Source organism: Pseudomyrmex gracilis, unplaced genomic scaffold, assembly GCF_002006095.1.
Source record: "Pseudomyrmex gracilis isolate BER0280 unplaced genomic scaffold, ASM200609v1 scaffold_217, whole genome shotgun sequence".
In the NCBI taxonomy this organism is placed as follows: domain Eukaryota; kingdom Metazoa; phylum Arthropoda; class Insecta; order Hymenoptera; family Formicidae; genus Pseudomyrmex; species Pseudomyrmex gracilis.
In genome coordinates this window covers 258,692-270,008 of record NW_018020801.1, presented here as the reverse complement: position 1 = coordinate 270,008, position 11,317 = coordinate 258,692, and the positions used below count along the sequence as shown (strand labels likewise).

At 38.2% G+C, this 11,317-nt stretch overlaps 3 protein-coding genes across 4 annotated transcripts; 2 read left to right on the top strand and 1 right to left on the bottom strand.

Moving 5' to 3' along the window:
* The first annotated feature begins 76 nt into the window (after window positions 1-76).
* On the top strand, window positions 77-1,914 carry LOC109858656 (proteasome subunit beta type-7). Its single transcript, XM_020436142.1, has 4 exons — window positions 77-266; window positions 454-633; window positions 722-1,037; window positions 1,531-1,914. The coding sequence occupies exons 1-4, from the start codon at window positions 205-207 to the stop codon at window positions 1,804-1,806; spliced, it is 834 nt and encodes a 277-aa protein (XP_020291731.1). The 5' UTR covers window positions 77-204; the 3' UTR covers window positions 1,807-1,914.
* A 183-nt stretch (window positions 1,915-2,097) lies between these two features.
* On the bottom strand, window positions 2,098-9,330 carry LOC109858654 (villin-1). 2 transcript variants are annotated; one of them, XM_020436138.1, is made up of 10 exons: window positions 9,136-9,330; window positions 7,330-7,422; window positions 7,085-7,201; window positions 6,656-6,996; window positions 5,330-5,811; window positions 4,937-5,220; window positions 3,427-3,613; window positions 3,044-3,292; window positions 2,636-2,932; window positions 2,098-2,555 (listed from the first exon to the last, which is right to left on the bottom strand). In XM_020436138.1, the coding sequence occupies exons 1-10, from the start codon at window positions 9,151-9,153 to the stop codon at window positions 2,206-2,208; spliced, it is 2,418 nt and encodes an 805-aa protein (XP_020291727.1). In that variant the 5' UTR covers window positions 9,154-9,330; the 3' UTR covers window positions 2,098-2,205. The 2 variants fall into 2 exon arrangements, with proteins under 2 accessions (XP_020291727.1, XP_020291726.1); XM_020436137.1 differs by lacking the exon at window positions 9,136-9,330 and having other exon boundaries at window positions 7,330-7,840.
* Window positions 9,331-9,833: 503 nt separating this feature from the next.
* On the top strand, window positions 9,834-10,727 carry LOC109858658. Its single transcript, XM_020436143.1, has 4 exons — window positions 9,834-9,953; window positions 10,032-10,135; window positions 10,256-10,477; window positions 10,546-10,727. Exons 1-4 carry the CDS (start codon window positions 9,917-9,919, stop codon window positions 10,648-10,650), a joined length of 468 nt encoding a protein of 155 aa, XP_020291732.1. The 5' UTR covers window positions 9,834-9,916; the 3' UTR covers window positions 10,651-10,727.
* The last annotated feature ends 590 nt before the right edge of the window (window positions 10,728-11,317 follow it).

Sequence of the window (11,317 nt, the reverse complement as noted above, 5' to 3'; positions counted from 1 at the left end):
TGCGCATTACCAATTATTGAACACTCCTCCTACTCTTTCTTGAAGAGCCAATAAGCATCTATCTTCTATCCTTCAGTGTTGGCACAAGTCCCGCTTATGGAAAACTTGCTCAACTAGCCATATAGGAGTATTACATATATGGTTCTCAGTCTTCTCTCTGATAATACAATTTTAATTCTCAATATTTGTGGCAAAAGATAAACAATGACTTCACTTCTCGTACCAGGAATTTCGCCACCAGGCTTTTCTTTTGATCTTTGTCAAAGGTAAAAATTTCATATATTTTTTGTTTTTTGTGACAAGATCTCCTTAACCTTATAATCACGCTAATTCTGCTGTGTCAGTCAACAAATCAAAACTATGCGCAACTCAGTTTTTTAACTTCATATTTTATTAGAATTTTTACTTAATAAACTTGTTTATTACTATTTTATTTTGTGTATATATCTACAGAAACAATGCTTTGATCAAGAAAGGTTTTGCTGCTCCAAAAATGGTCAAAACAGGCACCACTATTGCGGGTGTAATCTACAAGGATGGTGTTATTCTTGGTGGTGATACTCGTGCAACTGAAGACACTATTGTTGCCGACAAATATAGCTTAAAAATTCACTATCTTGCTCCCAATATGTAGTCAGTACCATACAGCGTTCTTCTTTCTGTTATAATTCCTATTGTACTGTTTTAAATAATATGTTAACCACATATAAACTGTTCTTAGCTGTTGTGGAGCTGGAACAGCAGCTGATACCGAGATGACTACTGAACTAATAGCCAGTCAGTTGGAGCTGCATCGTTTGAGCACTGGTCGCATTGTGCCAGTTTGTACTGCAAACACAATGCTAAAACGAATGCTGTTCCGTTATCAGGGTCACATTGGTGCTGCTCTTGTTTTGGGTGGTTACGATCTTGATGGACCACAACTCTACTGTATTTATCCACATGGATCTACTGAGAAGATGAAGTATACCACTATGGGATCTGGCTCATTGGCTGCTATGGCAGTTTTTGAGAGCAGATGGCGGCCTGACATGTCGGTATGTTTTGAAATAGAATTGTATTTTAAATGCACGTATGGAATTTTCTATCGACAAAACATAAATTTTTTCGTTATAGTAGTTTTATTATATATATATTTTTTATTATACTTGTATTCAATTTTTGTTAGTGCACTAATTTATGTTTGTGTAAATCTTTCGTATGAATCTCTTATATCAATACATTCGCTGCCGATCTGAAAAGATACATCACTCCTGAAAGCCAATTTCACAAAAATTTATTACGGTTCAACATCACTGAATAATATTGTACAAAACAATATCTTTGTGTGATGAACCCACACAACTGCACAGTTTCACATTCGAAGTACAACTGGCTGATGAGTGACTTACTACTTGCAACAGAGCTTCATCACGCTGGCATGTGATGGGCAGCAAACACGTTAAATTAATCTCATATATTAGTTTAAATTCTTCTCTATATGTGTTGAATATTTTATTCTCACAATAAAAATGATTGTCTCATTTTCAGGAAGAGGAAGCGAAGGAGTTAGTAGCGGATGCGATTCGTGCGGGTGTGTTCAACGATCTGGCATCGGGATCCAACGTGGATCTCTGTATCATTCGCAAGACTGGCGTCGAATATCTACGACCGTATGATAAAGCCAGTGTAAAAGGCCAGCGGCAGTTCAATTATCGTTACAAGCCTGGCACCACCGCGGTACTTTCCAAAACCGTACAGCCGATCATCATAGAGGAGGAGACAGTACAAAAAGTTGAAACCGAAGCGATGGACACATCTACATAAAAAATATCGTCAATTAAGCTACAACTTTAAGTTACATTGAATGTTCTCCAGACAACATTGGGATAAAATATCGCATTTTGCGAGGTTAAGTCTACGACTATTGAATATTAGTTTTCACGAAATATTCTAAAATTATTTAAATAAAAATATTAATAATTTGAAATATAAAAGGTTACTTGTGCAATTGTAATAGAAGATTGGAATCGAAGCTGAAATATAATATACCCTGTACATAGGCAAAGGTAACTGTCCCAGTGATAAAGTTATATTCAAAAATAGTAAAATAATTTGTAAACTTGTTTTCTTGAAAAAAATTCAATATAATTCAAAACAAAAAATAAAAATACGAGACTTAGGACAGTTATCTTCAATCGAGTAGACATGAGAGAAATTGAAATGTTAAAAAAGCCCAGCAGTTTGCTTCAGACGTTGCTTCCTCCACGTTGGCAATTTCTCGAATTCTTCGGGTTCCATTTTGAAGATTGCAATGAAGTTGTCATAAGTCAGGTGCAGTTCTTTACGTTTGACGTCTACACCGGCCGGTAGATTCTCCGGCTCGCTCTTCAGCATTGACGGCGGGTACTTGATGTAATTGTCAAAGTCTCTGGCGGTCTTCGAGGTTGTCTGCGTCCTTGTCGATTGATCCTTGTCTTCCAACAAGACGCAGAAGGTCTCAAACGATTTGTAGTCTCTGAGCAAATTGTGGTTCCAGTTGTCGAACAGGCCGATAAAAGTGGCCGGCTCAAAACCTCAATAGCGTATGAAGAAAAAAACTTAATGATATTCACAATTTTCAAATATATCTTCGACACTTCGCATTAAAATTTACCTTGCTTGATCACTGAAATTGCCGTGTTGCGATTTCGACCTGCGGGATGCGTATAGAGATACACGGTAGCGTCCTCGATGCACTCTTGCAACGTTTTTGGAGTGGAGAACTTGCCTATCCACACCCAGATCATGCTGCCAGTATCCAATAGCCAGATAGCTTCCGGTATTAGAGAATTTTGTCGGAAACCAAGGACTTGCTTGCCTACGAACAGGCCGTTTTCGGTACGACACTGAAACAGATGTTTATCCAGCTCTTCGCTCACTTCCTCAGTTTCTGTGCTGTAAGTGCCTTTCCCTGAAAAATTATAAATAATATTTTAGAAATTTAAATTAGAAAAATTTATATAAATGTGTATTTGTGTGTGCGTGTGTATGTGTAAAAAATGAACGAAAAAGTAAACTTTACCTCCAAGTTCGATCCAGAAATGATCGTCTTCTTTGCCCTCGGCAATGAGAGGCGCGTTTCGTGGCGCGAGACGTCGCGAAGCTTGTCGAGCGTCGCCAGTACTTTTGCCGCCGCACCAGACTACCGGCGTGGCAGAAAAGAGAATGAATACCGCGCTTGAGTCCAGGCTGCTTGCTCGCAACGGCCGTTCCACGGCTTTTGAAGTATACGGCGTCGAGCCGAACACTCTGACCAAATATCTCTTCGGTGCTGCGTATAACATTTTCTCAATTGTATATACATTTGCAATATTTCTTAATACTTTTCACATATTTCGTATCAATGTTTTTTATTTTTTATTCTTGTTACAGTAAGAATTAACGACGGATAAAAAGATATTTTACGTGAGTCACGATGACTTCCTGCAAGTATTTTCAGCTTTCCGTCGTAGATTTGTAGCAGATGGGGCGGTTCTCTGCCCTGGGATGCTTTCACTATCTGCGCGTTTGTTTCTTCAGACAAACGGCAAGTTGCTGTCAACGCTGCATCTCGATCAACTTTGACAGAGTGAACGCCTTCCCAGCAATAAACCTGAAGGAAAAATAATTAACTTTCTCTTATGTACAACCGTACACACGCGCGCGCATATAGGTTGCTCCCTTGATAGGAAAACATTTCTAAAATTATGTGACAAAATTTTGCATTAAAATTGTAATTTGCAATTATATAGATATATTTTAGGAAATAGATGTGTAAAAACATTGATCTTTTATACAATATTTGTAACTGTTTGCATAAAATTAATTTCCAAATACTATTTCGGCAAAAGAATAACGATATGGCGAATCGTCTTAGCAGTATATTTGCAAAATTAATTTCAAAAAGAAATTGTCCAAGAATTGAGAAGAAAATTTCAGCTATGTGATATTTAAAATAAGTAGAAATATAATTGCATATGAAGAAATCAATGTAATTCGTGTATATACTTATGGAAATGCGACTCTTTTTCAATTTTTGACAAATATTATTTACAAAATTTTATTTTGACAAAACTGTTGCGTCATGGCGAATCATCTTAATGCAATCATTGCAAAATCGTCGTCATTCATGATGCCATTTTTGTGCAATATTTTCACAATTCGCCTATTGGGGTCTGAAAGTTTCTGCAAAATGGTATACAAACATAAAATTAATTTCTGAAATTGAAATATCTCCAAAAAGATGGACAAAATGCTTTGACGATTGGTTTAATCGAATGCAAAAGTGTAACGGAGAATATTTTGAGACAACAATAAAGCCACTTTCAGAAATTTATATGTTTGTATAGTTTGCAGAAACTTTCAGAGAAGTAATTCATTCGTCATGTGTTACTTTAACTAACTTAACTTTTTTACTGACACACTAGTAATGTTAAGTAATTGATATTTTACATTTATAATTGTTATTTTGAGTGTAATGTAAAAGTAAAATAATAATTAATTAAAAACTACATGTGTGGAAGAATAGTTACAATAATTCGTAAGAAATGTAAAAAAAACACTTTTGAAATAAAATACGTTACGAGTTATTGACTATTTTTTAACGAGTTATTGTGACTATCTTTCCATGTAGTTTTTAATTATTTTTTAATAATATTTAAACAATAAATTATTTTTGTTATTATTTTTTATTTTATTTTTATGTTACTTAATATAAGTCAAAATATAAATGTAAAGTGTTAATTATTTAACATTACTAGTTTGTTAACAAGTAATACATGACGAATAAGATATTTTAACATTTTTTACATGTCCTAACAGGTTCACTCAAATTGAAATTTAACATTTTATTTTTTACTATGTATAATATATAGTAAATAATACACACACACAATATATATATATATAAAGTAAGTAATATATATTTCTGACGCACAATATTTCGACTTCTCCGTCCTTGTCCGTACTTGTACAGCATCACGTAACAGGCTTCCGCGTAATAAATTCCTCTGTCGTCCTCGATCTGAATCATGCCCTCCTTGTGTTCGACTCTCCACAAAGTCTTCTCTCCGGAACCATCGTCCACCAATTGACACTCAGCCGCCATCCTGGGTCTCTCGTTCATGTAATCGGGTTCAAAGCTCGTCGGCAATGTCAGCGGCCTCGTTTTTGAGGGCTCCCAACCGCGCAACAGCGCCTTTATCTCCTCAGGCTCGTAACCTTTATTTTAGTTTATTTTAGTTTTGTTAATTATATTAATCTCCCTGCGAATTTTTTTTTTAAAGCAAACCGCACTCTTCTTATGTTTCAGGATAAAATAAATTTCTACCTTCCGTTGCCCTAGCCACTGGGACACCGTCGCTGTAATTCTTCTTTTTGACGAAACCTCGCGCATTTCTGACCGCCTCCAATCTTTCCCTAGCGTTAACGTCGCGACCTACCCAGGCCCAAACTCCTGCCTCGCCTCGATCCACCAGATACACGGAATCCGACGTCAGATCCCTTCGAAGAATAGGTCCGGCTTTCAGTTCGGCAACCTTGTATTTTCCTGACTGCTCGCTACACTTATAGAGCTTGATCGGACTCGGTGGATTGATCCGATGCTGGCGATCGGGCGCAACCACTCTTGCCAAAGGATCCAGCACGCTGCTAAACAGCTCCCTGTCATCTCCGGGCAATGTCAACTCGTAGCCGTCCTCGACCACTACCACGCGTCCGTTGTTGTTCTCTTTTCGAGACTCAAGGAGAGTTACGGCGTGTCGTTTGTGCAATGGGTCGGATAAGGATCCCAGCCACAAAAATACGACACCCCTGAAAGTCAACAAAAAATTTTTTAATTTTTTTTAACAATAAAATCTTATTGAAGCTCGAGAAGTTACTAAAAATACTCCTCAGCCAGAAGTCGAACCTGGAATTTCCGGCTTTCCAGACCGTCGCTTTCACTCTATACATCTACCGATAGTCCTAAACGCTTATTTAGACCAGCGTAAATTTTAAGAAGACTTCAATAAGATTTAATTGTTAAAATTTACGCTGGTCTAAATAAGCGTTTAGGACTCGGTTCATTCTCCGATAGATGTATAGAGTATTGCGAGACAAGCTCCAAGTGCCTCGGTAGCCTAACAGGGAAGGCGACGGCCCGGAAAGCCGGAGATTCCAGATTCGACTCCTGGCTGAGGAGTATTTTTTCGCAATATTTTAAAAATTACTTAGGAGGGTAGACGGGATCTCTCATATATATGTTATGCAAATCCAGCATCCAATATGAATTTAAGAATTAAAATTCAATTAAAAAAACCCGCGTGTAAAATTTACACGCGACAAACATATATATGTATATATATATATATACGTATTTTTCCGCACATCTTGCAATCGACTCGTATGACCGTAGATATATTTTTGTAATTTTCTTTTTATTGAAAATGGCTATTAGCAAAGCGAAGCAAAGATCAAGCCGCATTTTAGTGTTGAAAAAAGATCAGGTGTATCATTATATTCAAACCTCGGAAGGCGCGCTTGTGTATTTTTCGCACGCGGAAACTTTCACCGGCTCGAGAATCCCTCGTCATCCGGTGAAAAGCGAAATTACCGTGTCGCGCTAATGTAACAACATGATTATACCGAGTGTAAAATGAGCTTCCTATCTACGTACTTCGTTCGAATGTCCACCAGAATGACGTCCCGACAACTGAAATGTTCCCAATGAACTCTCTCGAGCTCCGTCAGAATGGGAACGGCGATCCCCGAGACCCGATGAAGAGTACACGAAGGCGGCTCGAAGTGCAGATTCTCTACGATCAAACTATGCCGGAAATAGGCAAGAAATCGTGGACTCTCACGACCCTGCACCTCTCTCATCAGAATCATTGCCGACACTTGCGAGTCGAGCTCGGCCGCGCGAAGCGCAGCGGCACCGGAAACCGTCAAATCGCAGTTAGCACCGATCCAGAAGTGAATTGCGCGCACCACCGTGGTGTCTTTCATTTCCTTGATCTGTCAACACAAAAGCGCGAATTTTTAACGCACTGTTGATCAGTTCTCTTTCGCGATGTTGCAATTTGTGTAAGAAAAATAAAAATACCGGCATGCCTGGATAAGGAAGAGCGCCGTCTTTCGCGGACACGGCGTAGACAATGTACGCCGATTCGGAGAGGAAGAGACCCATGTTGCTACCAGTTACGGCCGTTGCGCGCAAACCCTATTTGACAAATCCAAGTGTAACATATTGAATAAAATAATGCGCCAACAATGAAATACAAGATAAGAAAACAAATAGAGAATAATTTTTTTAAATATATTATTTTGTAACAATTAAAAAGAATTCACCTCGATCTTCCAAACTCGAAAGATGCTGCTGTTCTTCGAGATATTTCTGAAGACTTCACCGCCGGAATCATCGCTGCGGTAACTCCTGTCGTCCTGCGAGATAGTATTGAAACCATGAGAATGTTGCAGCACACTCGTCATGTTTCCTTTCTTATTCACAACTATACTAGAATTAAGTTTTCCAACGGTCTCTCTCAACGGAACTTTTCTAATTCCACTTTACCGTTTTCTCGCGCAAAAAAAATTTATTCCACAAAATAGTTCGTAAATAAATTTGTTGAGAAATTCCACGTAAATCTACCGGAAGCGCCGATCTCAAGGCCGATGGGCAAACACACCAGAATAAACGCGGCGAGTTAATTTCGGTGCGATAACATTGTTGAAAATTGTGTTCGCGCATACGGGCGTGTTGTTGTTCGCAGATGAACGAGACGAGTTTTGCAACGACGCTCGTCCTCGCTTCGCGAGGTAACTGAAAACTGGGATAGCAGAGCTCGCCGAGAGGACCTCTGTCTCGCAGATGCGCTCAAGTGCGTGCCACTCATGCATATGCAGGCGTCCGACAAGAAAATATACTTACCGCATACTTAATGCGCATTGAAATTTGACCTATTATCCGACGAAACTTCTTTGTTTCCAAAATTATTTTTTATCGAATTTTTAACACAAGGACATTGAAAAACATATAATTTAAGATAGTTTACAAAACGTAGGAGATTATACAATACACAGAGAGAAAATCAACTGAAATCAACTTGCGCAAAATAGAAAGTCTCATGAAATATACAAATGAGAATTTTTATATAATTATAAATTCTTCTGTGAACAAATACATATTTAATAATTAATTGTTTATTGAGAATTTTTATAATTATATTATATTGTAGAGTCGAAAGTTTAAACAAACAAGTATATATTGTGCTCAAGTTGATTGACCTGCGATCACATCGGATCCCGGTAAGATGATGCCCATTGTTATTATGCCGCGGCCAACCACCGTCGCATTGTGCTAGTTTTGGTCTCTCTCTCTTGACGTGTGCGTGCAAGCACGTTGCGTTTCATTCATATGTACGTAACCGCACACACATATTAAGCAATTTGTATATATGTGTGTAACACGTATTCACGCATACGCGCAGTTTAAGCATCATCCGCGACGATCATCGTCATCGTGCGACAGGACAGGAAGTCGCAACTGCCGCTTGCACGCCCACTTTTGCGCGCGGGAATTGCGACAAAAGGTGAAAAATTCGCGAACGAGAGAGCAGACAAATCTCGTAGACAAATTTTATTAAATCTGATATAGAAATCTCTTTTTCTAAAATCATATTTAATAAAAAAAAAATATATCTCAATACTTAATGTTTTTTTACGGATCATATTTTTTATGCTAATAAATAAGATTTTTAAAAAATTTTAGTAGGTGTTTTCTCTCGTTTTATGCGCGTGTCTGTTTTGTTGAAAAACTTTTTGATAAAGTTTCACATTTTTTTCAATCTCGAAAAAATCCACTTCTCTTACTTAATTGACTATGCCGGCATCAAACAGAGCAGAAATAAGAAAATAAAGAAGAAGAAATTACTAATTATATACATACATATACAAAACACACAAATTCTCTTTGCACACAAATTGCAAAAACATTTTGTTCAAGAATCAAAATTAAAATTAACTGTCTCAAAAGTGTGCAAGACGCAAGAATTTGAAAACTCAACAATTTAAAAAAATTCAAGTACATTTCCAAGAAAGTTTCTGAAATTTCTCTCGATCGTGTCAGTGTTCGAACGAACATAGATGATCACTCACCTGCCTGAGAAAATTCATTGTTTCGCTCTCGCGGGTTCACAACCGGGGATCCATTTAAACCGACGTCTTATTGTTTCGCGGGGGACACGCACGAAGGAACAAGAGATATCGCGGCGACAACGGCGATTTATCGCGTATGAGATGGTACGGCGGCTAACTGTACACGCGAACAACTGATGCTCCCCGGGGCTTGAAAAAGAAACCATACCGGTGCGAGAAGCCAGGTCCGGAAGTGGGCCCCGGAACTGTAACCGGCCAGCCGTGACCGTAGCAGCAGCGGCTTCGTCGGGGCCCACCGATGCGGGCCGACGCTGATCTCACCCGTGCGCGTGGCCACACGCACCTGTTTCCGAGGCTTCCGTTGGTGCCTTTCCAACGTGTTACCTCGCCGTGAATAGATATAGCGCATGGTGGTTCATTACACATCCTAGAACACATAATGGACCTCTCTCGCCTCGTTTTTCCTCTTTATCGCGCGTTAAATATCCTTGACGAAATGTAAGACGATTTAAACGACGGAAAATTGCGCTTCATACGCATTTTGTATTCTTTATTTTAATTAAAAAAAAAATGAAATGTAACAAATAATTAAATGTGAAATCTTTCTGGTCTAATTCTCTTTTAAATCTCCTTTTCTCTAATTTTTAGAACAAAACACGATCGTTGCATATTTTTCTTTGACGACGAGAGGCGACGGGTGAAGAGGGATGGAGAGGTAGGTTGACAAATGTTAAAGAAGCGTCCTCGTTAGTTCTTCGACGTCGCATTTTTCGATTCTTCGATGGATTGGCGGAACGAGGAGTCGGATCAGTCGAGCGGTATATCAAGACAGAGAGCCGCTTCTTCTTGAGAATCGTCTAACCATACAAACGTATGATTTCTCTTTTCTCGGACAGTCGAAAACTTAAAGTGGGACGAGAATGATTACTTCCCGGCCGGAACAAGGGATGCTCCCGTCGCCGACGCTCTAGATCGTAACATTTGCTCCCAAGCGGTTCAGGTGAACTAAAAAAAAGTTTTATATATAAAAATACGTTATAACAGTTGAAATCTTTAGAGTGATTAAAGTAAATCTGATTATATAGTATAATATGTATCTCACGCATGTTCATCTATTCAGGCTGATAATGGAACTTGCAAGGATATCACGAGTTTCACTTCTGCTCTGGAAAATCTAGAGCTTCTCGAGACGAACAAGAATTACACGGGATTCAGAACCAGTGACGCACAAACGGATTACTTCGACGATTCCGAGCAAGATGATACCGCGCCGGTTTTCAAAACACGGGAAAAAACCACTTTCCAATTGGTGGTCCAAGGACCGGAAATTCTAAATTTCCAAGTACAAACGGTTGCCAAAGTTTGTTCCAATTTGTTTCAAATATTATTTATAAATCTTTTTTTGTAAAGGGTACGAGATATTCGCCTGCGGACATTGCTCCCTATTGGAAGAAGGATTCTCGAATGTGGCTGTGGAAGTCGGTCAGACTCGCGAGAAAGATAAGAAAAGACTAAAACGAAAGCTCCGTCGGACACTTTGACATAGCGAATTTTTGTAGCATATAAATTGTTATTTGACATGTAATGTAAATTTTTTCAGACTTTTTATTTCGTTTTTTCTATGATTATACATTTTACATCGTAAATCGTTATAGTGATATATATATGATTTATGTATTCTTATTATTAAAGCATTAATAAAATAATTAAAAATCATGTGCAGAAATTAAAAAAAGAATTTATCACAATACGTAGCGTGCACAAAGTTGCATTTTAATTTTATTCCAGACACTATCATCAATTTTATTACAACAAACTGTAATACAATAACGTATTGTAATATTAAAATAAAAAATGTTTTTTCTTACAAATGCAAATTTCCGAAAATTATTATGCAAACATACGTAGTTGTGGGTGAAAATTGTAACAATGTTTAACTGTATAGATGTATCAGATATATATACAGGGTGTCCCAGAATTGCCGTACAATCTCTCGTAGGCAGGTAGAAGGAGTAAAACTGAGTCGAGAAGTCCTGAACCATTTTTTTCTATTATTTATAATAAAGGAGTAATTATTGAGTAAATCAGGCCAATCAGCGCAGATCTTTAGCTTGGCGCACGTCAGTGAGCCGCGCGCCTGGTGTGTGTGAGTGCTCACTGACGTGTGCCTGGCTAAAGGTCT